Source organism: Cricetulus griseus, chromosome 9, assembly GCF_003668045.3.
Source record: "Cricetulus griseus strain 17A/GY chromosome 9, alternate assembly CriGri-PICRH-1.0, whole genome shotgun sequence".
Lineage (NCBI taxonomy): Eukaryota > Metazoa > Chordata > Mammalia > Rodentia > Cricetidae > Cricetulus > Cricetulus griseus.
Genome location: NC_048602.1, coordinates 8371165 through 8396076, shown reverse-complemented (window position 1 = coordinate 8396076; position 24912 = coordinate 8371165). Strand labels below are relative to the sequence as shown.

At 51.6% G+C, this 24912-nt stretch overlaps 1 protein-coding gene across 3 annotated transcripts; it reads right to left on the bottom strand.

Annotated features, from left to right (window-relative positions):
* Positions 1-736: 736 nt before the first annotated feature.
* Pld3 (phospholipase D family member 3) lies at positions 737-24575 on the bottom strand. 3 transcript variants are annotated; one of them, XM_027430447.2, is made up of 13 exons: positions 24431-24575; positions 16832-16906; positions 12963-13053; positions 12767-12841; positions 12506-12648; positions 11924-12107; positions 10270-10384; positions 10062-10189; positions 7742-7942; positions 4345-4484; positions 2323-2488; positions 1306-1405; positions 737-1214 (listed from the first exon to the last, which is right to left on the bottom strand). In XM_027430447.2, exons 3-13 carry the CDS (start codon positions 12987-12989, stop codon positions 1027-1029), a joined length of 1467 nt encoding a protein of 488 aa, XP_027286248.1. In that variant the 5' UTR covers positions 12990-13053; positions 16832-16906; positions 24431-24575; the 3' UTR covers positions 737-1026. The 3 variants fall into 3 exon arrangements, with proteins under 3 accessions (XP_027286248.1, XP_027286251.1, XP_027286249.1); XM_027430450.2 differs by lacking the exon at positions 16832-16906 and having other exon boundaries at positions 24431-24493; XM_027430448.2 differs by lacking the exons at positions 16832-16906; positions 24431-24575 and adding an exon at positions 13641-13676.
* Between the last annotated feature and the right edge of the window lie 337 nt (positions 24576-24912).

Here is a 24912-nt window from a genome sequence, read left to right as displayed (position 1 = left end):
GGTTGGCTACTGGCTGAGGCAGGAGGCCCAGCTACTACAGCATTGGAAGAGAAAAGCTGTGTTGGGCACAGTAACCTATTCCTTCAATAAACTAAATTAAACCTGGCATGGTAGAGTAGGTTTGTAATTCCAAGCACTCAAGAGACTGAGGCAGGAGAAGAATTACAATTACAAGTTCAAGACCAGTCTAGGATTATAGTGAGACCCTGTCTCAAAACTAAAAGAAAAACAAAAAATAAAACACCAACAACAAAAAAACCAGCCAAGGGCTCGGCCCCTTGGGAATCTGCCATCAGAATGTTCTCTGTGTTGGACACACACAAGTCCATCTGAGTTTACAAGCACCACTGACTAGTTCTCTATATTTGTGACAGGCTTGGCATGCTCGCTCCCTCACGCTCGGGACATGCTAAGTGTGAACGCCCTGGTGGGAATAAGTTCAGACCTGGCGCATGCTCTGGTCAGATCCGTTGGGCTGTCTGTGTCCCCCACCCCCCGCCCTGCCCGTACACACTGGGATTTAGCAATAGTTTCTCCCCCATTGCTCTGGAGCATGCTCAGTACAACACATGCTTGTCATATGCATGCTTGGCCCATGCCTGCCAGTGTGGTCACATACAGCGTGCCTAGCCCACGCCAGCCTTGTACGCATCGCATGCTGAGATGTCTCCATCAGAGTCCATGCCACCTGTCCCCTAACCAGTGTCCCACCTACGCCACGAAGTTAAGCACAGGCTGGCTGTACAGATAATTATTTACTTATCATAATCTTGGCCCCTTAGAGGGGGTGGGCCAAAGGTCCGGGCCCAGCATGCAGCCCCACTACTTTGGGGCCTGATCCTCCCCTAGCTCTGCTAGGTCTACAGGGGCCAGGGTGTCAGGCCAGCAGAGGTGGAGGTAGCAACAGGAGTGTGGTGGGGAGACTTCGGAGCCACAGAAGCAAGGGGGCATGGAGACAAAAACCGGGACCCAGAGTTGAGTCCAAGGGGGCCCTGGGAAGCTTTGGCCTCTGCATTGGGCGGGACCTCAAAGCAGGCGACAGGCATTGCCCACGCTGTCAGCTGCGGTGTCAAGATTATGGCTGTATAGGGAATTCCAGTCTCTCAGGAAAACATCTTCCAGCTGGCTGCGCAAGCCATCGTGCCCATTCTGTGTTACCAGCAGGGAGGTGCCTGCTGTCTCTGTGAAGTAGCTCCCAGACCAGTTGGAGGTTCCTGGGGGAAGGGGGGTAGAGTAAGGTCTGATGGAGGGGGAGAGCCCAGGCCCTCCCTTCTTAGGTTATGTCCGTGGAAAGGGGGCGCTCACCAATGTACACAGCACGCTCAGTCACCATGTACTTGTTGTGGTTCACACGGGCATAGGGGATTCGAGCCTGGGCTTCATCCGCAGGGACCACAAACAGTTTCTGTAGGGGAGGGGAGGGTAGCAAGAAGCTAAAGGTGCAAGTTGGGGTGCACTGGGTAGCTCTGGGACTGCAGGGGAGGCACTTGGCTGCTTCTCTGGGGTGGGGTGGATCCTTGGACCAAAATAGGGCCCAGTGCAAGCTGGTCCTCGGCAAACGGCCACCTGAGGCGGGGTGGGGAAAGGGCCATGGACCTACACGGGCCCTTGTTCCACCCTGAAGCTAATCATCTCTCATGTCCCCCTTGTCTTGCCTTTGTCTCTCTCCCTTCTATTTGAAAGATTTATAAGTGTGTGTGTGTGTGTGTGTGTGTGTGTGTGTGTGTGTGTGTGTGTGTATGCTGGTACCCACAGGGGCCAGAGGATTCCTTGGAGCTGGAGTCACAGGCTGTTGTGAGCTCCCAGACATAGGAAGCTGGTAGCTAAAAAATCTGGTCCTTTGGAAGAGCAGCAAGTGCTCTTAACCAGAGAGCCACCTCTCCAGTTCCACAGACTGTCAGTCTGCCTCCTCTGCACCTGGTTTTTAGACCATTCCTCACTACATTGCCCAGGTTAGCCTGAATTCACTCTACAGCCAAGGGTACCAGGATAACTTTGAACTCCTGATTTTCTTGCCTCTACCTCCTAGGTGCTGGGATTGTAAGTGTGGGCTCACCCCTGGTTTATGAGGTCCTAGAGAGCAACGTAAAGCCACAGCCCCTCAGAAAGTCTTTCTCTGTGTCAGCCTCACCCACCCCTGCCCACCTCAGTGATGGTCTACCCGCTGCCTACCCGCTCCAGATCCTGGTCAGCCCTGATTCATAGTTTCCTCCTCTTGGCTGTACACTCTGGGTCATCCTTATTGTACACTTGTGGTTCAGGTGGGCTGTGTCCCCAGGACCGTGCACAGTGGGAAAGGGGTGGTCTGGGCTGAGTTCTTACCACCTGGATGTCAGAGTGGGTGTGGTTGTCACGAAGAGCAGCCAGGGAGAGCAGGAAGGACCGCATGGATGGCTCGGAGTGCCCCCAGCAGCTGACGAGCAAGCGCACTTTGACGCCTCGTTCATAGGCAGCCCGTCGCAACCCGTCATCAATGGCTGGCCAGAACCTGAGGGACAGCAGAGTAGGGGTTCAGGAGGAAGAGGGTGTATTTTTCTTTTTAAATTTTTTTGTTTTGTTTTTATATTCAGGGTTTCTCTGTGTAGCCTTGGCTGTCCTGGCACTCGCTCTGTAGACCAGGCTGGCCTCAAACTCACAGAGATCCGCCTGCCTCTGCCTCCTGAGTGCTGGGACTAGAGGTGTGGGCTACTACCACCTGGGTTTTTCTTTCTACTCCCCAACCCCAGACGGGGTTTCTCTGTGGCTTTGGAGGCTGTCCTGGAACTAGCTCTTATAGACTAGGCTGGTCTCGAACTCACAGAGATCCGCCTGCCTCTGCCACCCGAGTGCTGGGACTAAATTTGTGTGCCACCACTGCCCGGCTTTCTTTCTAATTTTTAAAAAGACGTACTTACTGTTTTTTAAGATTTATTTATTATGTATATAGTGTTCTGTCTGCATGCCAGAAGAGGGTGCCAGATTTCATTATAGATGGTTGTGAGCCACCGTGTGGTTGTGGTGGGAGGGGAGAAGAATTGAACTCAGGACCTCTGGAAGAGCAGCTCCTAACCTCGACGTCATCTCTCCAGCCCCTACTTATTTTTTTTTTTTTATTAAGAATTCAATATTGTTTTAACTATGTGCAGCTGTGTCTTGAGCATGTGAGTATCAATACCCATAGAAGACAAAGACAAAGATGACTGGGGCTGGAGTTACAGATGGCCGTGAGCCACGTGACATGTGTGCTGGGAAAGAACAGCAAGCGCTCTTACTACTGAGCCATCTCTCCAGCCCCAAAAGATATATTTATTTTTGTTTTATGTGTACAAGTGCTTGCCCTTCGTGTGTGTATGTGTACCACCCTACAAGAGGCAGTTTTAGCTCTAGATTTCACCTTTGGCTTGGAGGCTCTCAAGCCCTCTTCCTACATTCTCATATTTCTCACCTCCTGTTCCGGGCTACCCCAAAACTCATCTCATCCTCCCGTCTTTTGTTTTGAGACAGTTTCAGTCTGTAGCCAAGGCTGGTCTCCATCTTTCCACCTCAGCCTTGCTTCCAAAGGATGGGATTACAGATATGCACCACCATGCCCAAATTCCTCCTCTCATCTCCTGAGTGTGTGTGTGTGTGTGTGAGAGAGAGAGAGAGAAAGAGAGACAGAGACAGAGAAACAGAGAGAGGGTGAGAGGGGGTGAGTGTGTGTGTGTGTGTGTGTGTGTGTGTGTGTGTGTGTGTGTGAGAGAGAGAGAGAGAGAGAGAGAGTATTCACTGGAATTATAGGCAATTGTGAGTCTCTTGGCATGGGTGCTAGGAACAACATACAACATAGGTGCTGGGCATGGAACTGAGCAGCAAGCATTCTCAACTGCTAAGCCATCTCTCTAGCCCGATCCACCTTACTTTTTTTAGACAGGGTCTCTTCCTAACGTGGAATACCCCGATTCACCTAGGGTGGCCTGCCAGTAAGCCTTTGGGATCCACTTGTCTCTGTCTGTCCCCATGTTGAGGTAAAAGATGCGTGCTGTCATGTGTGCCTTTTATTTGAGGTGCTGGGGATCCAAACGGGTCCTTACTCACTCTTGCTTAGCAAACACTTTACCCACTGACCCTTCTTCCCAGTTCTCCCTCTTATCTTCTGACTCCACATTCAACCATTCCCTCGCCCCACCCCTGCTTGGTGACACTAGGGGTGAGCCTGGGGCCTCTAGCATGTTAAACAAGAGCTCTGTCACAGCTACAACCCTTGCCTCCATACCTCCCCCAATATCTGCTCTCCTGCCTGGGCTTCCTGCTTGCTCTTGGAGGCCCCTCAGCCCTCCTCTCACAGGGGTTCCCCATCCTGAGCCCCGCCCCCACCCAGAGTACCTGCGTGGATGGGAGAACTCCATGGTGGGCAGGTAGTTCATAACTGCAATGTAGATGAAACTCCGGGCACTGTCCACCACGCTGAGCAGAGCCTTCAGGTCTGGGGTACGACCACTGGGACACAGTGGTGGCGGTGCACTCTGGAGGTGAGGGGACAGTCAATACATGCGTCCTGCTAGGGGCAGCATCATAGGAGACCCCAGGTTCGGACAACTCACAATGAACCAGGCGCTGTGGAGCTGACTGAAAACAGCACCCATGAAGAGAAGGGTAACTGCCATCTGTTTTGCAGCTGAGGGAGCAGGCTACTGGCCAAGGTCACATAGCCAATCAGTGTGGCCGAGATTGAAGTGCTTGGTTCCAGAATTCCTACACTTTCGTAGTTCCTGATTTGGCAGCTATAATGTCTCTTTGTTACTTGGAGACTTGCATGAAATGCAAATACTTTTTTTTTTCTGGTCTATATATATGATCATGTGTGTATGATACATGTGAATGCCCGATGCACATGTGCCATAGCGTGTGAGTGTTGGTCCTTACCTCCCGTTTGGTTTGGTGCAGGGTCTCTGCCGCTATACCTCCTGGGGTGCTGGGGCCAAAGGTGTGCATTAATTACTATGCTGGGCTTTCTGTGAGTTCTGGGGATTTGAACTCGGGTCCTCAGGCCTCTACAGCAAGCATTTTACCCACCAAGCCATTTCCCTAGCTCCTTACAATTTTGCTATTTTATTTTTGGTTGCTTGGTTTTACTGGAGGCAGGATCTCATGTAGTCCTATTGGTCTATAATTTACTATGAAACCAGAATGACTTTGAACTCTTCATCCTCCTGCCTCTACTCTCCCTGGTGCTAGAATTACAGGCAGACGCTGAAGGGACCAGCTCCCCATTTTGGCAGCCATAACAACCTATGCGTGCTTGCCTGACCTTGCCTTAGTCACTAGGAGGTCAGTTGCCTGCCTCGTGACAAGGAACCAATCAGAAGTTAGCTGGTGGCGCTATGCTTTACGGCTCTGGGTGTGCTTTATGGACAAGTGCACAGCAATGACGCGCAGAGCATAGCAACCACCCTGGGAGGGCCTACGGGCCATAACAACCAGTTGACCAATCAACACAGGGCAAACCCTCCAAGCTTGGAGGCACACCAATCCTGAGCCTGTGTGTACCCCTAGACATTCCCCTTACACTGCCCTACAAGATCTCTATGCAGACACTTCAAGCTGTCTTTCTAGCCATCCGCCATGGTGGATGGGTGGAAGGCCTGAGCTAACATGGGGTTAGCTCGTTAAACAACTTTAATAAAGCCTCATGCAGATTGCATCAAGCTTTTGAATCCCCCTGGTGATTGGGGTGACCGCGGTCCTGGGCTGAGATCCTGGAGGCCTGAGCTTCTGGGGAGTCTTACAACGCTACTTCGCCTGGCTAGGGACAGGGTTTTAGTGACACCTCCAGACAACTGATTAGGAGATCTTGGCTCCATTCTGTCATATCCAGCCCTGACTAAGCAACTCCTCATGTGTCAGGGGTCACAACAGGCCCTTCGCTGGAGTCCTGAGGAAACTGCAACTCTCAAAGCAGAAGCAGCAATGGAAGAAGGAAGTGTTTCTCGCTCTGGAAGACTATGCAGAGGGCACCAGAGAGCACGCTCCCTGCATTCATGATTCACGACCCTCTACCGTGACTTTGGCCTTGATGACTTGCTCAAGGGGAAACCAGGAAACCCCAAGTTGCCTTCCTTAGCTGAAAAAAATGTAGCAAGAGCTACAATCAGTAGTGTTTGGTCTGTCAAGCTCAGTAAATGCCCCCACCAAAGAGTCAGTGCAGATGGTGGCAATTCACCCACAATCCATCACTCAGGAGGGAGGCTGAGGCAGGAGGATCAAGAGTTGGGTGTAAGCTTGGGCCTCACGGACCTGTTCCAAAAGAAAAAGAGGTGGGCACTCTTGCAGATGCTGGCATTTGGGAAGTAGAAGCCGGAGTGTCAGAAGTTCAGGGCTAGCCTCAGCTAAGTAGGGAGTCCCAAGATTATTTGACCTAGCCTCAAGAAACCAAAAAAAAAAGCGGGGGGGGGGTTCTCTGGCTCAGTGGTTAAGAGTGTGTGTCCTGGCCGGGCGGTGGTGGCGCATGCCTTTAATCCCAGCACTCAGGAGGCAGAGACAGGTGGATCTATGTAAGTTCAAGGCCAGCCTGGTCTACAAGAGCGAGTTCCAGGACAGACTCCAAAAGCCACAGAGAAACCAAAAACCAAAAAAAAAAAAAAAAAAGTGTGTGTGTCCTGTTCTTACAGAGGACTCGAGTTCATCTCCCAGTACCCACACGGGATAGCTTGCTAATCCCTGTAACTTCAGTTTCAGGGAAAGTCAATGCCTCTGGTCTCTCCACGGGCACCCTCACTTATGTGCACATACACACACACGCGCGCACACACACACACTAATAAGTGGAGGCAGGTAGATCTCTGTGAGTTCGAGACCAGCCTGGGCTATAGAGTGAGTTCCAAGGACAGCCAGGGCTACACAGAGAAACTGTTTTGGAGAAAAAAGACAATAAGGAAGTATACCATATACTGTGTGTGTGTGTGTGTGTGTGTGTGTGCGCACATGCGCACACATGTATGTATGTATGTATGCATGCATGTATGTATATATACACGTATGTATGTGTGCATGTATGTATATATACATTCATGTATGGAGGCAAGAGGTCTTCATTGGGTGTCTTTCCCAATCACTCTCCATCTTTTTTTTTTTTTAATTATGAGACAGGGTCTCAGTATGTAGCCCTGGCTGGCCTGGTCACTAGGTAAACTAGGCTGGTCTAGAACTTACAGAGATCCTCCTACCTCTGCCTCCTGAGTGCTGGGAGTAAAGGTGTGCGCCACCATGCTTGGCCAATAACATACATTTTGAAAAAAAAAAAAAGGAGACTGGGCATCCATGCTTTCAAATTCAGCACTCAGATGGCAAGGCAGATGGATTTCTGTGGGTTCCAAGCTGGGCACGGCTATAGTGAGATCCTATCTCAAAAACAAAATCCTGAACCCCCGCCAAAGTGGTTCAAAGCCATCCTCGGGTACATAATTCAAGGCCAGTGAAGGCTGCATGAGACCCTGACTCAAACTAAGCAAATGAATACACGGCAAGAGCTGCCTGTGGCTGACTCAGAATCATCAAGGGCTTGGGATTTCTGAACCCGTGGGCACCTCACACAGAGGCTGGAAATGCCAGGATACCCATTTGCCAGATGAATCCAGTGCGGAGGGAGCTCGAGACACAGCTCAAGTTTTGGCCCAAGGACAGAGTCCAGATCTCGCTCCCCAACAGTCACCAGGCAGTTCTAGATGGAGCTGCAAGTGATGATGTGGCCAGAAGGACATGACATCCACGTCCCCCGACTTACCGCCAGGTAGGCCAGAGCCGGGGTGCCATTGAGGCAGATCTCCATTGGTGTCTCTTGATTGTAGCGGGTGTCAAACGGCCGCGGCCAGGTTGAAGGAATGGAGCTTCCCGCCTGGCCTAGGAACCAGTAGGCCTCAAAAATCTTGGTCAGGTCTCGAGCGAGGCAGCTGCAGTTGTACATGACGACCCCCAGTTCCTTGACCTGTGGGAGACAGTGCTGAGCCCGGGGATGCCGGCCTGGTGTGAGCATCTGGATGCTCACAGATGGGGGCGGTCATGTCCGACCTTCTACCTCAGCCAACGTCTCCCTCTGTCACTCAAACTTTTCCTGTACCTCCGATCTGAAGAGCTAACATTCTAGAACTTAAATGTATAGCTAGAAACTTGACTTACGCTTTGAGAAAACATTCAGTCATTGCAAAGTTACAGGGTTTTTATTGTCTGTGGCACTGGGTATTGAAACTAGGGCCTTACACACTATAGGCAGGGGCTCTACCACTGAGCCCCGCCCCCAGCCCCTCATTGGGGGGATTCTAGGCAGGAGCTCTACCACTGAGCCCCGCCCCCAGCCCCTCACTGGGGGATTCTAGGCAGGGGCTCCCACTGAGCCACGCCCCCAGCCCCTCACTGGGGGATTCTAGGCAGGGGCTCCACCACTGAGCCACGCCCCCAGCCCCTCACTGGGGGATTCTAGGCAGGGGCTCTACCACTGAGCCACGCCCCCAGCCCCTCACTGGGGGATTCTAGGCAGGGGCTCTACCACTGAGCCACGCCCCCAGCCCCTCACTGGGGGATTCTAGGCAGGGGCTCTACCACTGAGCCACGCCCCCAGCCCCTCACTGGGGGATTCTAGGCAGGGGCTCCACCACTGAGCCACACCCCAGCCCTCACTGGGGGATTCTAGGCAGGGGCTCTACCACTGAGCCAGACCCCAGGCCCTCACTGGGGGATTCTAGGCAGGGGCTCTACCACTGAGCCACGCCTCCAGCCCCTCACTGGGGGATTCTAGGCAGGGGCTCTACCACTGAGCCACACTGCCAATCCCTCACTGGGGAACTCTAGGCAGGGGCTCTAGCACTGAGCCACACCTCAGCCCCTCACTGGGGGATTCCAGACAGGTTCTTTACCACTGTGGCCCATCCCCTGCCCTTTTAAAAATCTTGTTGAGACGAGGTCTTACTAAGTTATCCCAGCTGGCCCTGAACTGTCAATCATTCTGCCTCAGACTCTAGAGCATCTCGGATCAGTCCTGGAGCACCAGGTCCTGTGAAATGCGTGTTTCCTGAGACTTTGCATGCCTGTTACTTCTGCCCTATGCCAGCCAGCTCAAGCTCAGTCTCAGATGTTGGCTCCCCAGACTGTGCCAGGCATTCCCCTGGACTCTCAATGGGCCCCATTGGGAGGGAAGACAGACACATAGGAATACCATGACTCTTTATCATGTCCCTGCATAGCTGTTGAGACTAGGAGTCTAGGGACGTGTTTGCCTGAGTCGGTCCCTATTGTGCTGATCCCTGCTGATGCTTCAGGCAGATTAACTAGCTGGGGACCCCTCCCTAAGAGCCCAGGTTGGGTCCGATGTCTGCTTTAGACTTCTACAGTCGGTTCACTGTGTTTCCCCAGGTCCAGCCACAAGCTCTGCTTTGTGCCTCCTCATTTCCCCCTAAATCCTTTGCCTCAACTTCCCTATTCCATCCTTGACCATCCTGCCCTGGCCACCTGCCTTTACCTCCCCATCTGCTGTCATCTCCATCCCAGCTGATATGACCCTCTATCTGCCTGCACCCCCATCCTGCCCTACCCCTCTGTCTCACTTCATCCCACGCCGGGTCCTCTGCCTACACACCCCCATCAAACCTCCACCTAGATCCCCATCTGTACCTGATCTTTGCCTGTACCTACACCCACCCATGACCCTCTGCCAGCACCCCCATCCCACCCTGCCACGGCTTGTACCAGCATCTCACCCTAGCCTTTGTTTCTTCTCCATCCTGGCCCTGAGCTCTCTGAGCTGTGGCTGCCTGGCGATAGGCGGGGCTCCACACTGAACTGCACATCCGGGAAACCTACCTGTTACCCCCGTGTCCCCCAGGTCCCCCAGGTCAGAGATGGGCTTCAAATACACACAAGGAATGTACAATGAAGGCCGGGTAAGCGGATAGGACCTCCAGGGCTCTGTGTCCTGGCAGCTGCCAACAGGACTCACAGGGAACCCTAGGCTGCTGCAGGAACAAGGCAGTTGAGGGCTGAGCCGCGGGATGGATACGGAAGTTGGAGGGGGGGGGTGGTTGGCAATGAAGGCGGGCAGGGTACACACAGACCTGGGTCAGCGAGCGCCAGTCCATGTTGGCACTGCCCAGGTAAAAGTGGGTCTGATCCACCACCCAGAACTTGGTGTGTAGGACCCCGTGGGTCAGCTTCTGCATGTCCACCATGCGGACCTGGGCACCTGTGACCAAAAGCAGGGACAGCAGTCAGGGGCCAGCTTGGGCAGCCCCAGGCCAGCTACCCTTGCTGTTGCCAGCTCACCACTCTGTAGCAGGGACTGCAGATCAGCCAGAGGTCCGTTAGGTTTGCTCACAGCGATTCGAACCTTTACACCTCGAGGAGCCAGAGCCTGGAGCTGCTGGAGAATCTCTTCACCCTGTGGGAGACAGCTGCTGAGGGGGCTGGGCCAGCCAGTGCTCCAAAACCACCCTCACAGGTGCCCCCATAAGAATGAATAGGTTTCACTTTAACCTTCTTACATTAGAAGACTCAGAAGGATTACGATACTGAAATCCTTCATCTTTCTTTGTGTGTGTGTGTGGGGGGGGGTACTGGGGATGCAACACTGAGCCTTGCACACGACAGGCAAGTGTTCTACTCCAGAGTTACACACACACTCCCCTTTTTGTAAAGATTTCATTATTGTGTGTGTGTGTGTGTGTGTGTGTGTGTGTGTGTGTGTGTGTGCGCGCGCGCGCGAGCGTGCCTGCATGTATGTACACATACATATGGATGGATGTCAGAGAACAACCTGAGGGAGTCAGTTCTCTCATTGACTGTGGGTTCTTGGGATTGAACTCAGGTTGTCTGGTTTGTGTGGCAAGTGATTTTACCTGCTGAGACATCTGTTTTTTTGTTTTTTTTTTTTTTGTTTGTTTTTGTTTTTTTTTTTGGTTTTTCGAGACAGGGTTTCTCTGTGTAGCTTTGGAGCCTATCCTGGAACTTGCTCTGGAGACCAGGCTGGCCTCGAACTCACAGAGATCTGCCTGCCTCTGCCTCTCGAGTGCTGGGATTAAAGGCGTGCGCCACCAATGCTCGGCTGCTGAGCCATCTTACCAGCCCCCACTTTTCTGTTAGCTGAGCAAGAGCATCTCCTTAAGTTGCGAGGGCTGACCATAAACTTGATTTGAAGCTGCAGCAGGACTTAAACTTGAGATTCTCCTGCCTCAGCCTCTGAGTAGCTGGGACTATCAGCTGTACCACAAGGCCCAGCTCCCAGAATGCTGGGATTCCAGGTAAGCATCCTCTTGCCAGGCTTAACAATCATGTCTTTTTTGTTTGTTTGTTTTGTTTTTGAGACAGAGTTTCTCTGTGGCTTTGGAGGCTGTCCTGGAACTACCTCTTGTAGACCAGGCTGACTTTGAACTCACAGAGATCCACCTGCCTCAGCCTCCCGAGTGCTGGGATTAAAGGCGTGCATCACCACTACCACCACCCGGCCAGTGACGATCATATCTTAACAGTAAACACTCAGAAAGCGCTGAGTCTGTTCTTGGCACTGAACTAAATTTGCACAGATTAAGCCCTTTGCATCCTCACAGGAGCCCAGCAGTGGAGCAGTAGGCTGTTTGCAATTTTCAGATTAAGGTGAGGGAAGTCTGGGAGGAGAGGGGCCCTGCCTAAGGTCATCCACAGAACGGGAGGTGCAAGTCTGGCTCAGGGTGGGCTAGAACTTATTCTAGTGTGATGGATTCAGGATTGATACTGGACATTCAGAAGCCTCCAGATAATCAGGACACAAAAACACCACCCTTAGTTCAGACGGTTACTAAACACCTGTGTCCAGTTAGCCTGGAAGACACTCCCACCTGGCTCCAGGGTGGCAGAAACTCCCTCCTTCCAATCCCTCTCCATTGCCACCATTCCCACAAGCCAGTTGGGGGCTGGGTGGGAAGGGAGGCTTCTGGGTACCTACCTGCTGGGCAGAGGGCTCTTGCGTGTGGGTGTCATTGTTGGTGAGGGTCCAGTAGAAGGACGCGATGTCCAGGCTGCTGTGAGCACCAGCAAGGAGGCCCAACCAGGCCTGGCTAGTGGAGGGGTTGCTCGTGGTGGCATTGGGGAACTCCAGACCTTCGGGAATGCTCTCCACCAGCACGGCTCTGAAGGTATGGAGGACATCTGTCAGTCATAGAGGGCCAGAGATGACAGGTTGGGACAGAAAAGCTCTGCTGGTCCCCAAATGTGGATGGAAATCTGGGGTGTGTGTGTGTGTTCTCACTGGTCTGTCTAGAGGCGTGGGAGGGATGTGTGCGTGTGTGTGTATCCACAGATGTAGATGGGAGATGCTGTGCCCATGTGTTCACAGTCCTGGATAAAGAATGATGACGCTGTGGTTGCCATGGAAACAGCAGGGGGAGGGAGCGGGCATGGACGTGGGCACCCTCAACCCCCTCATCACAGCGCTGGGTGCACCAAAGCGCATGTGCTCTTGCAGGTTTAAATGTCCCTGGGCTGGCAGGACCCCTCCCACCCACCATCCAGCTCCCCTGCCACTTACTCGCAGGGGTCATAGCAGGGGGCTGGTCGCTGGTTGGGTCCAAATAGATGCAAATCCCCGTATTCCCATAGAAACAGCTGAGTCATCAGGGCACCGAAGCCCACCACCGCCAGGATAAGGACCAGCAGGACCCAGCGGGCTTTCTGTGGGGAGGGAAAGGGACGCTGTCAGCTTACACAAGGCTGGTCACCCCACCCTTTTCCCACCCCAGTCTCAGAGCCACAGTCTCTGAGAAAGTTCAAGGGGGCAGCTTACTCCTACCTTCTCCGCTGCCTTCCAGGCCTCGATTTCATTCACGGGCAGTTCTCCCGCAGGCTCCTCAACAGGGACCTTCAGCTGTGGGGTCGGGAAGGGATGGGGGAGTGGGAGTAACAGGATGGTTTGGTGGGTCTGGTACCCTTCCAAAGCCCCCAGCCCCTCCCCGCTGGGCATCCCATCACCCCATCCTCCTACCCACCTCCTGGTACATCAGTTTAGGCTTCATATTGCCTGGCAGCTGGGAGACTGCGGAGCCGAGGCGGCCAGGTGGGTGTGTCAGGGACGGGAAACTGGGGAAAACAAGAAGCAGGCCCTGTGTGGGGGGCGGTCTGGGCCTTGGGGGGGGGGATGGCGGAAAAGTGGACGTTCTTAGGCTTCTGAGATCCACCAGAACCCTCTTCTCCGAAGATCACGGGGACCCCTGGCCCTGTGCCCGTCACCCCAAAAGGAGGAAGCTGGTGGCTGGTCAGCAGGGATGTTGAAATCCCTGAAGGTCCAAGGCTTTTTTTTTTTTTTTTCCCACCCCAGTGCCATCATCCCGCCGCCTTTCAAAGCCTCCAGCTTGTCCGTCCTTAGCACCCACGGGGCTCCCCATCAGCACCCCCGTCCTGTTCCATGCTGAGCTGGAGTCTAGGTAACTCCAAAGAGACATTCCTAGCTGGGGCCCAGGGCGCCCCAATCCCTGTGCCCGGCTCTTCTCAGCAGCCTTGGGATTGATGACTCACGGAGACGCTCCAGGTGCAGCGTCTGCCGATCCCCAGGTAGATCTGCTACCCGGCCACCGGCCACCCGAGACCCACAGCCCGGGGCCTGGGCGGCCGCCCAGGCCCCGCGCCCCCGCTCCCCAGCCCCCTCCCTAGCGCGACCCCGCTCTTACTCTGCAGTTGCCTCCGGCGTCTGCCCGAGCAGCTGAGTGGGGCGGGAGCAGAGGGGAGGCGGGGCCTCCGCGGGCCACGCCCGCTGCAGCGGGGAGTCTGCGCACTGCGCACGCAGCGGCCGGCTCGCTCGCTCGCTCGCTCGCTCTCACCGCAGCGGGGAAGGGGAGCCAGGGTGGTTGCCAGCAACCTGGCCCGGCGTGCAGGGGGGAGGGGGGAGAGGGAGGGCGCAGGGCTGGGGGATGGGCCTCGCCACCCCGATCCCCCACCCCAGCCCGAGAGAGACCGCAAAGTCAGAGGAAAAGCAATTCTCACCCTTCCTCGGACCTACAAGTGTGAATTTTTGTGCCACGGGCACCCTAGTGAAAATCAAGTAAGGTTACAAGCTTGAAGACGCTCGGGAGATAAAGTGGGGAGCTCAGGGTTGGGTAACGTCACCGAAAGGGACAAGCTCAGCGGAAGATAGCAATGGGATGGGAGAGCCGTCGCTGAAGGCCACAGAGGTGGTGGGTTTTCTGGTAGTCTGTATTTTTACTTTTAAGTCAATTGATATTTTTAGAGATATATGCATATATAAAAAAAGATCTGAGGATTCTAGATCCCACATTCTATCCAAGCAGGATTTAAAAATAAAATTTTTAATGCCATTTATTTAAGTCTTTTGAGCCCAGGCTGATGCAAATCAGATTTAAAGCTAGGGAAATAAACAGGTGGTCCCTTCTCTCTTCTCTCCTCCTAGCCAGCCCCAAACACACAGGAAGTGACACAGAGAGAGTCTGCCTTGGTGTTGAGAGGCACAAACAGCCTGTGGTTGCTTCTAAGGGATGGCCCTCTCGGTTTGTATATGTGCTACTGAACTTCAGATCCAGGGCACTGCAAACACCCTACCAAGGGGCTACATCTCCAGCTGGCTTTCTTCTTCTCCTTACTTTTTTAAAATATTTATTTTATTTTTTATGTATGTTGCTGTTTTGCCTTTGTGTGTATGCCTGTATAAGGGTGTCAGGAACTTGAGTTACAGACAGTTGCCAGCTGCCATGTGGTTGCTTGGAATCGAACCCAAGACCTCTGGGAGAGCGGTCAGTGCTCTTAACCTCTGAGCCACCTCTGCAGCCCCTGCTTTCTTATTATTAATAAACGTTTTGGGTGGTTGGATCAGGCTAGTCTTTCACTCATTGTACAACCCAAAGTGGTCTTTTAGCAATCTTGCCTGAGTCTCTGAAGTCCTGGCATTATAGCCCCACTTCCTGCATAACCAGGAAGACTGAGGCAGGAGAAGTCTATGAAGTCCAGGTCAGCCTGGCTGAAGAGTGAGAAACTGTCTCAGAAAAGAAAAACAAGCTGGGTTTGGTGGTGTACACCTTTAAACCCAGCACTTGAAGGCAGATCTCTTGTGCAGATGTCTTGAGTTCAAGGCCAGCCTGGTCTACAGAATGAATTCCAGGGCAGACAGGGTTACACAGAGAAAACTGTCTCAAGAAAAGAAAAACCAGGATCTAAAAATCCAGCAAGTAGGGCAGTGGTGGCACATGCCTTTAATCCCAGCACTAGGGAAGCAGAGGCAGGAGGATCTCTGTGAGTTTGAGGTCAGTCTGGTCTACAGAGTGAGTGCCAGGACAGGCTCCAAAGCTACACAGAGAAATCCTGTCTCAACAAACCAAAATAATAATAATAATAATAATAATAATAATAATAATAATAATAATAATAATTCTTTGCTAGGCGGTGGTAGCCCGTGCCTTTAATCCCAGCACTTGGGAGGCAGAGGCAGGCAGATCTCTGTGAGTTCGAGACCAGCCTGGTCTACAAGAGCTAGTTCCAGGACAGCCTCCAAAGCCACAGAGAAACCCTGTCTTGAGAAATAAAACAAAACAAAAAACCCCCCAAAAACCAGCAAGCAAGGACAAGTGCCAAGGTTATCTGAGGCTGAGGGGAAGAACTCATAGAAGCAGAAGACAGTATAGCCTTGGAGTGTGTGAACTACAGGGAGGAGGCGGGAGGAGAAAGGAAGGCTTGACTTTTATTATTTCTGAAGGCTTTGAGGAGAAACATTTCACCGAAGAATACAAAGTTGGAAATGGGATGCAAAGGCACAAGTTTGTCGTCCTCGCACTTGGGAGGTGAAAGCAGGAATTCACCACGAGTTCAATGTCATGAACTCAGCTACAAAGAGTTTGAGACATGCCTGATCTCCAGCACAAATAAAACCAGCTGGAGAGATGGGCCAGCGGTCAAGAACACTGCTCTTTCAGAGGACCTGAGTTGGGGTCTCAATTCCACAGGAGAGGAGCAGCTCACACTGCCTGTAACTCCAGCTCCAGGGAATCCAGTGCTCTTTTGTGGTCATGACATATATATATATATATATATATATATATATATATATATATATATAAATTTTTTGAGACAGAGTTTCTCTTTGTAGCCCTGGCTGTCCTAGAACTCATTCTGTAGATCAGACTGTCCTGGAACTCAAAGAGATCCCCCTGCCCCTGCCTCCTGAATTCTGGGATTAAAGGCAGACACCACCACCACCTGGCAAAAATAAGTCTTTTAAAAAATTAATTTAGCAGGACATGGAGGCACACACCTGTCATTCTAGCATTCGCTAGTTGGAGCCAAGAGGACTGGTGAAATTTGAGGCCAGCATGGGCTATACAGACCCTGTATACAGACATACAGACCCTGTATGAAACGACTAATCGTTAAATTATTTTAAATGCTATGTTTAATATCTTTGAAATTCTTATTACATTTATTCTGGGTGTGCCATGGCAATCATACAGAGGTCAGAGGACAACCTGCAAGGGTCAGTTCTCTTTTTATCTGCAGGACCAGCAGGCTGAATCCAGGCAATCAGCTCACTGACAAAAGCCTTTACTCACCAGCCATCCTGCCTCTTCATAATTTCCATAGAAACTGAAATGTAATTTGGCTCAGGCTCCTAGTTGGGGTGTCCCTTCTCCCCACCCCTAGCCTCCAAAGACAGGTGGCCTCAGCTGGAGCAGGAGTCGGACCCATGAGGGACGGGGGCTCATAACAAGACTATGACTGAAGTGACTAGAAGCTGGCATTCCTCCATGGCCCATGCCACATTTATGCAGGTGTCCAAAGGCCTCAGTACAATCGACCCAGCTGACCTCCCGCTCAGTTTCCTTTTATACATGGGGTGCACCTCAGCCAGGAAACGTACCTTCTTCCCGTCCACAGAATAGCTTCCAGTTCCTTAGCCTGTGGTCCTGTCTGTGTTCATGCCTGACACCACAATCTGCAGACAAGGAGGAAACAACACTGGCTGGGATTTTTTTTTTTCAAGACAGGGTTTTTCTGTGTAGCTCTGTAGACCGGGCTGGCTCCAACTCACAGAGATCCACCTGCCTCTGCCTCCAGAGGGCTGGGATTAAAGGTATGTGCCTCCACTGCCCGGCTTGGGATTTTTTTAAAAAATAATTTATTTTATATGTATGGGTGTTTGCCTACATGTGTGTCTGGGCACCATACATGTGCACAGCACTCAAGGAGGCCAGAAGAGGGCATCAGATCCCTTGGAACTGGAGTTACAGATGTTGTGAGCTGCCGTGTGGGTGCTGGGAACTGAATCCTGGTCTCTGGAAGAGCAGCCAGTGCTCTTAAGGGCTGAACCATCTCTCCAGCCCTGGGCTGGGCTTTTGAGATAGATGCTGGGTCTGGGCTGCCTGAATACTCACTTTTAGATGAGCGGCAGTGGGAGTCTTGCTCTGTTTCACTTGCCATCAGCAATGCCCTGGACGGGATAGTTCGGGGTTCAGATCCCATCCCTGCCACTTTTTTTGCTGAGTGGCTTCAGTCTGGCTTTTCTGAGCACAGCTGGCCTCATTCACAAAGCTGAGATCATCTTATAGCTGGGCTTAGGGCGTGTATGAATGTTAAATGGGCAAGCCCTGGGCTCTGAGCTCAAGACTAGGACATCTGGGAAAGGTGGTTGCTTCCTGTGAGTCTCACAACCATTCTCCTTTTTTTCCTTTTCATTTGAGACAGAGTCTCTCTCCATAGCACTGGCTGTGCTGGAACTCACAGAGATCCTCCTGCCTCTGCCTCCGGGGTTCTGGGATTAAAGGCGTTACCCTCATGACAGGCACTTTCTTTCTTTCTTTCTTTCTTTCTTTCTTTCTTTCTTTCTTTCTTTCTTTCTTTCTTTTCTGAGACAGGTTTTCTCTGTGTAGCTCTGTAGACCAGGCTAGCCTCGAACTCACAGAGATCCACCTGCCTCTGCCTCCCGAGTGCTGGGATTAAAAGTGTGCGCCACTACCACCTGGCTAGGTACATTCTTCTTGAGACAGTGTCTGCACTATGTAGTCCTTGAACTAATTTTTCTTTCTTTCTTTCTCTCTCTCTCTCCCTCCCTCCCTCCCTTCCTTCCTCCCTTTCTTTCTTCCCTCTCTCCCTCCCTTCCTTTTCTTGTGCTAAGAGTGAAGCCAGGGCCTTGTGCTTTCATAAGGCTACTAAGTCCATCTCCACTTTCTAGGTTGTTGGAATTACACCTGGATCTGATTCGTTCTCTCTCCAGTCTTGCTATGTAGCCCTGGCTGGCCTGGAACTCACTGTGTAGACCAGGCTGGCCTTGACCTCTTGCCTCTTCCTCTAGACAGGGGGACTACAAGAATGCCACCACACCTTACTTATTTCTTTTGGTTTCTGTCTTTTGAGACAAAGTCTTGCTAGGTGGCCCTGCCTAGCCTGAAATTCACTATGTAGATCAGACTGTTCTGGAACTCAAAAGAGATCTGCCTGCCTCCACCTCATGAGCACTGGAATCAAAGGCATGCTTGCTTGCTTGTTAATTATAAAATTACACTTTATTTATTTTGTGTGTGCTTGGTCTGAAGAACAAGTTACACAGGTCCAGAATAGCATTACGAACGATAAATACTTCTGAACTAGAACTCAGAATTCTAAACTGTCCTACTCCTGCTCAACACCTTTCTTTTTCTTTTTCTTTTTGGTTTTCTGAGACAGGGTTTCCTCTATGTATCTTTGGAGCCTGTCCTGGAACTCACTCTGTAGACCAGGATGGCCTGGGACTCACAGAGATCCTCCTGCCTCTGCCTCTGGGAGTGCTGGGATTAAAGGCGTTTACCACGACTGTCCCGCTCTACCTAGTTTTCAATGTCTTCAATCCTTAGCCTGAGTGTCACCTCTTCCTTCAGTCCTGGGACTTGTCCTAGACTCCATGCGTATCTATTTGGGCCCCTGAGAGTCGGGTCCTGCTTTGATCTGCCCTTATCTATCAGGCTCCCCACTCCAGCCCCCTCCCCAGGTCCCCACTCTTCATCATCCTTCTGATCAAAAGCTCTGTGGCTCCCTCATGTCCTCAGAACAAAGTCCCAGCTGCTTCCCGTAGCCCAGTGAGCAGGTATCCCACCCCCTCTCCATCCTGCACACCTCAGCCACACAGTTCCCTGAAAGAGGCTATACGTTCAGCTTAGGGTCCTCTCCCCATGCCTCCTCTATCCTATCCCTATTTCACTACCTGGGCTTCCTATCTGAGCCCCAACCTCTAGGGGCTGTCCCTGCGTGCTGATGGCTCCCTTACTCCTGCAGAGTTGGGAGCCCTATGGGACAGGACTAGGCTGTTCTAGTCACCCCTGTGCCCCAGCACCTGGGCACAGTAGCAGCAGGTTGTGCCAGGTACCCAGTTCATCTATCTGCTCATGCAGCTAAATCTATTCAGTGACTATCCATTGATAAGCTTTATTCTAGAAACAGTACAAAATGCTGTAATCCCACACCTGGGAGGCTGAGGCAGGAGGATCATGGGTTCCAGGCCAGTCTGGACTATGGAGTGACACCTTGTCTAAAAAAACAAAGAAAAAAAAACAAAAAACAAAAACAGAAAGAAAACCAGAGAAGGGAGAGTTGGGTCAGTGGGCAAGTGTGTTGGCCGACCAAGCCTAAGGATCTGTGTTTGAATCTCCAGCAGCCACACAAAAAGCTGAGGGTGGCACCTGTAACCCTAGCATTGGAAGCAGTGTGTTGGGTTTGCCTGACCGAGCTCAAGGAATAAGGCAGACAGTGACAAAGGAAGCCACTGATGGTGTCCTTCTTTGGACTCTGAACATATGCACCCACTTGTAAATACCCCACACAGGGCCAAATAAAACCAAGAATCGGGCTGGAGAGATGGCTCATCGGTTAAGAGCACTGACTGTTCTTCCAGAGGTCCTGAGTTCAATTCCCAGCAACCACATGGTGGCTCAGACAGCCTTGAATGAGATCTGGTGCCCTCTGCCTGCATGCAGGCAGAAGACTGTATACATAATAAATAAATGAATAAAATCTTTAAAAAAAAAAAAACAAAACAAAACAAGAATCCCCTCAAACCAACAAAAAGTATGTGTTGTTTGTTTTAGTGAGACAGGGTTTATGTACCTCAGGCTAGGGTAGAATTACCCCCCCAACCCCCTGGAGACAGGGTTTCTCTGTAGCATGGGAGCCTGTCCTGGAACTCATTCTATAGACCAGGTTGGCCTCAAACTCACAAAGATCCACCTGCCTCTGCTTCCCAATTGCTATGACTAAAGGCGTGTGCCACTATCACCGGGCACAGGCTAGATTTCTTAGTCCTCCTGACTCAGTTTCTAGAGTGCTAGGATTTCAGGTATGCATCACCACAATGGGGAAACACACACACACACACACACACACACACACACACACACACACATAATCACACACACACACACAAACACACACTTGACAAGGTCCCTCTATGTAGCTCAGGCTGTCTGCAATTTACAATGTAGCTAGGGTGACATTGAACTGTAGATTCTCCTGTCTCCATCTCCTAAGGGCTGGTTTCGATTACAGGTGCCTGACACCATACCAGACTCTGAAACTATTTTTTTTTTTTTTTTTTAGTTTTTTTCCAGACAGGGTTTCTCTGTGTAGCTTTGGACCTATCCTGCTGGAACTCGCTCTGGAGACCAGGCTGGCCTTGAACTCCCAGAGATCCGCCTGTCTCTGCCTCCCGAGTGCTGGGATTAAAGGTGTGCGCCACCAACACCCGGCCCTGTGTCACCTTCTAACCTATCGAATAGTTAGCTTACTTATTTACTCATTGTCTCTTATGCCAACCAGACTATAGACCCCCATAAGATCAAGGCGTCTTTGTGTTCTGGTCACTTATTTGTCCCCAGTGCCTGGCACAGTGTTGGGCATACAGCAAATCTTTAGGAAATATGTTGAACAAATAACTTGTATTTTCTTTTCTTGTTCTTTAGCATTTTTAGGGTCTCACATGGCCCAGTCTGTCCTCAAACTCACTATATAGCAAAAGATGACTGTGAACTCTTGATCCTGCAGCCTCAACCTCCTAAATGCTGGGATTAGAGGTGTGAGCCACAAGCCTGGCTTCTCTTACGTTTGTTTTCATCCCCATACTGCAGGCGTGTTAACCTAGGTATAGCAGGGAATATGCACATTGTTAGGTCATGCAGCTACTTAGTTACACAACCGAGGAAGGCTGTTTGTGGTGGCATTCGCTGATATGAGATAATGTTCTTGTTCACTGTGAAGATCTGTCACTCCTATTGGTTTAATAAAACGCTGATTGGCCAGTAGCCAGGCAGGAAGTATAGGCAGGGCTACCAGACTAGGAGAATTCTGGGAAGAGGAAAAACAAGAGATGCATGGGGCTGGAGAGATGGCTCAGAGGCTAAGAGCACCGACTGCTCTTCCAGAGGTCCTGAGTTCAATTCCCAGCAACCACATGGTGGCTCACAACCATCCATGATGAGATCTGGTGCCCTCTTCTGGTGTGCAGACATACATGGAAGCAGAATGTTGTATACATAATAAATAAATAAAATCTTTGAAGAAAAAAAAAAAAAAACAAGAGATGCAGTAGTAGCCAGCCAGAGGTAGAGGATGCAAGATGGGAAAAGGTACCAAGCCACCGTGGCTAAACATAGATAAGAATTATGGGTGAATTTAAGTTGTAAGCATTTGTTAGTAAGAAGGGGCTGGAGAGGTGGCTCAGTGGTTAAGAGCTCTGACTGTTCTTCCAGAGGCCCTGAGTTCAATTCCCGGCAACCACATGGTGGCTCACAACCACCTTGAATGAAATTTGATGCACTCTGCTGGCATGCAGGCAGAAGACTGTATACATAATAAATAAATAAAATCTAAAAAAAAAAAAAGACTTTGTTAGTAAGAAGCCTGAGCAACAGGCCAAACAATTTATAATGCCACCAATGCCCCGGCTTGTGGCATAAACCTTTAATCCTAGCATTTGGGAGGCAGAAGCAGACAGATCTCTGGGAGTTTAAGACCAGCCTGGTCTACATAGAGAGTTCCAGGCTATCCAGGACTCCATAGTGAGATGCTGTTTAAAAGTACAATGGAAAAAAAAAAACAAACAACAAACAAACAAAACAGTAATGGAGTCAGGGTGCTCCAGTCCCAGACTTACATGGCTAACTAGTATAAAATAATGCCTGAGCCAGCATTAGGTAGGAGGTAGGAGGATCAGTTCAAGGTCAGTCTCCTCAATTACACAGTAAGTTCAAGGCCAGCCTGGACCACATGAGACATCTCAAAAAAAAAAAAAAAAAAAAAAACAAAAACAAAAAAGCACTGCATAAGACATGGTATCACTATAGATTTGAGCTTTCTCCATAGTCTTGGCTGGCCTGGAACTCCCTATGTAGACCGGGCTGGTGTTGAACTCTAGATATCTCAGTCTCCTTAGTATTGGTACTAGAGACGTGTTACCACCATGTCCAGTTCACTGCTGAGTTCTGACTAAGGTGAGTTCCTGCTTCATGTCTCTGCCTGCAGCGCCCCCCCCATCCCCCATTCTAGAAGGTCCAGGGAGAACTAGGTTTAAACAACCTACCCAAGCCCTCCTCAGTTCCCACAACACTAGCTCCCTGCTCTCACTATGGGCCATGAGGGTCCCACAATCCAACAGAACAAAAGACTAAGTACAGAAGCAAGCTGGCTGACAGTTTCCATAGTTTGGAGCTATGATTACAAAGTTGCAGAGGAGCGGGGCAGTGGTGGTGCACACCTTTAATCCCAGCACTCCGAGGCAGAGGCAGGCGGATCTCTGTGAGTTCAAGACCAGCCTGGTCTACAAGAGCTAGTTCCAGGACAGGCTCCAAAGCCAGAGAGAAACCCTGTCTCGAAAAACAAAACAAAACAAAAACAAACAAACAAACAAAAAGTTGCAGAGGTCACTGCATTTTGGCAATCCTAGGGTGTTGTGGTTGTCTGTGGTGGCAGAGTGGGGTCAATGAACACACTGACATTATAAGACAACAAAATGCAGGCCAGGCTGGCTTTGAACTCACAGAGATCTGCCTGCCTCTGCCTTCCGAGTGCTGGCATTAAAGGCGCGTGCCACCAACGCCTGGCCTACTATCATCATTATTTTAGGCAGGGTCTTACGTGGTAGCTCTGTCTGGCCTGGAACTCCATAAAGCTATATAGATCAGGGTAGCCTGGAACTCACAGAGATCTCCCTGTCTCTGCCTCTGATTACCGGGATTAAAAGCATGTGTCACCATTCCTGACACATCTTTTATTTTTTGAGACAGTATCTCTTGCTGAACCTGGTCACTGACTTGGCAAGACTAGCTGGCCAGTAAGACTAAGGAGTCTGGTGCTGGAAAGATCGTTTAGAGAGTACTGGTCACTCTCCAGAGGACCTGGATTCAATTCCTGTATCCACAGGCTAGGTCACAACCATCTATAATTCTAGTTCCAGGGAGACTGATGTCCTCTTCTGGTCTCATGTAGTTCTCAGACATATATACATGTAGGCAAAACATCCATGTATATTAAAACAAAACAAAACTCCAGACATTAAAAAGAAGAAGAAAGAATGCCAGGTGTTGGTGGTGCATGCCTTTAATCCCAGCTGAGGCAGGCTGGTCTCTGTTGAGTTCGAGACCAGCCTAGTCTACAAGAGCTAGTTCCAGGACAGCCTCCAAAGCCACAGAGAAACCCTGCCACTTGTGGGGACTGCTGGAGTCATGAGATACAGAGGATGGTGTCAGGACCACTGTTGGAGACGCTAGGACGGTGTGAGGGGAACCCAAGGGGAGACGGAGACAGGAATTTTGGAAAGAGATGTTGTGTAAATGAGGGTTCATGAAGGAGGAACGACAACAAAAACGATGCGTGGGTAACAAAGACGATGATGACAGAAAGACGGATTGGCTCAGCAAGCCTGTGAGCCCTGCACTCAGGAGGCTGAGCAAAGGGATCAAGAATCCCAGGCCAGACAGAGATGCATGGTGAATTCGAGGTCAGTTTGTGTTCCAATGGGACCCTGTCACATAAACAGAGAAAAGTGCACATCTAGGGCCAATCAGGGCTTCAGGGGAATAAAAAAAAAGAGTGACAAGGGTGCCGGGCTGGAGCTGGCTCAGCAGTTAGAAGCACTGGTTCTTCCAGAGGACCAGAGTCAAGAAAGCCAGCACCCAGATCAGGTGGCTCACAACCATTTGTGACCACAGACACAGAGGATGCAGACGTCTTCTGACCTCCTCGGGCAACTGCAGCCACAGACACACAGATGGCTAGAAACAAAAATAAAATATTCCTCACGGCGGGGGCGACGTAAGGTAAGGTAAGGTCAGGGCGACAGAAGGGGGACGTGGTGACGGTTTAAGCGGGCTCTGACTCAAGAGAAGGGGTGGGGGGGCCAAGGACGACACGGAAGGGATGCACTGGAGACGAGAAAGGGACAGAGAGAGGGAGGGCAGCCGAGGAGGCGCCGCGCCCCCGCCCCCAGACGGCACAGTACCTGCAGCTCCACGTCTTGCATTCCAGAACCCAGCCCCGCCTTCCCGCCCACCTGCGCGCAGGCGCACTCGGGCTAGACTGGGGGGCGGGGCGGGGGCCCGACCCGAGCGCTTCCGATTGGCGGCGCTCTTCCCGAGCCCGCTCGGGCGGGGGGTGGGTGGGCGGAGTCCGGGGGCGGGGCGGGGGGGGGGCCCGACCCGAGCGCTTCCGATTGGCGGCGCTCTTCCCGAGCCCGCTCGGGCTGGGGGGGTGGGGGCGGAGTCAGGGGGCGGGGGCGGGGGGGGGGGCCGACCCGAGCGCTTCCGATTGGTGGCGCTCTTCCGAGCCCGCTCGGGCGGGGGGGGCGGAGTTCGGAGGCGGGGCGGGGGCCCGACCCGAGCGCTTCCGATTGGCGGCGCTCTTCCCGAGCCCGCTCGGGCGGGGCGGGGAGCGGAGTCCGGAGGAGGAGGAGGAGGAGGAGGAGGAGGAGGAGCCCGGGAAAGC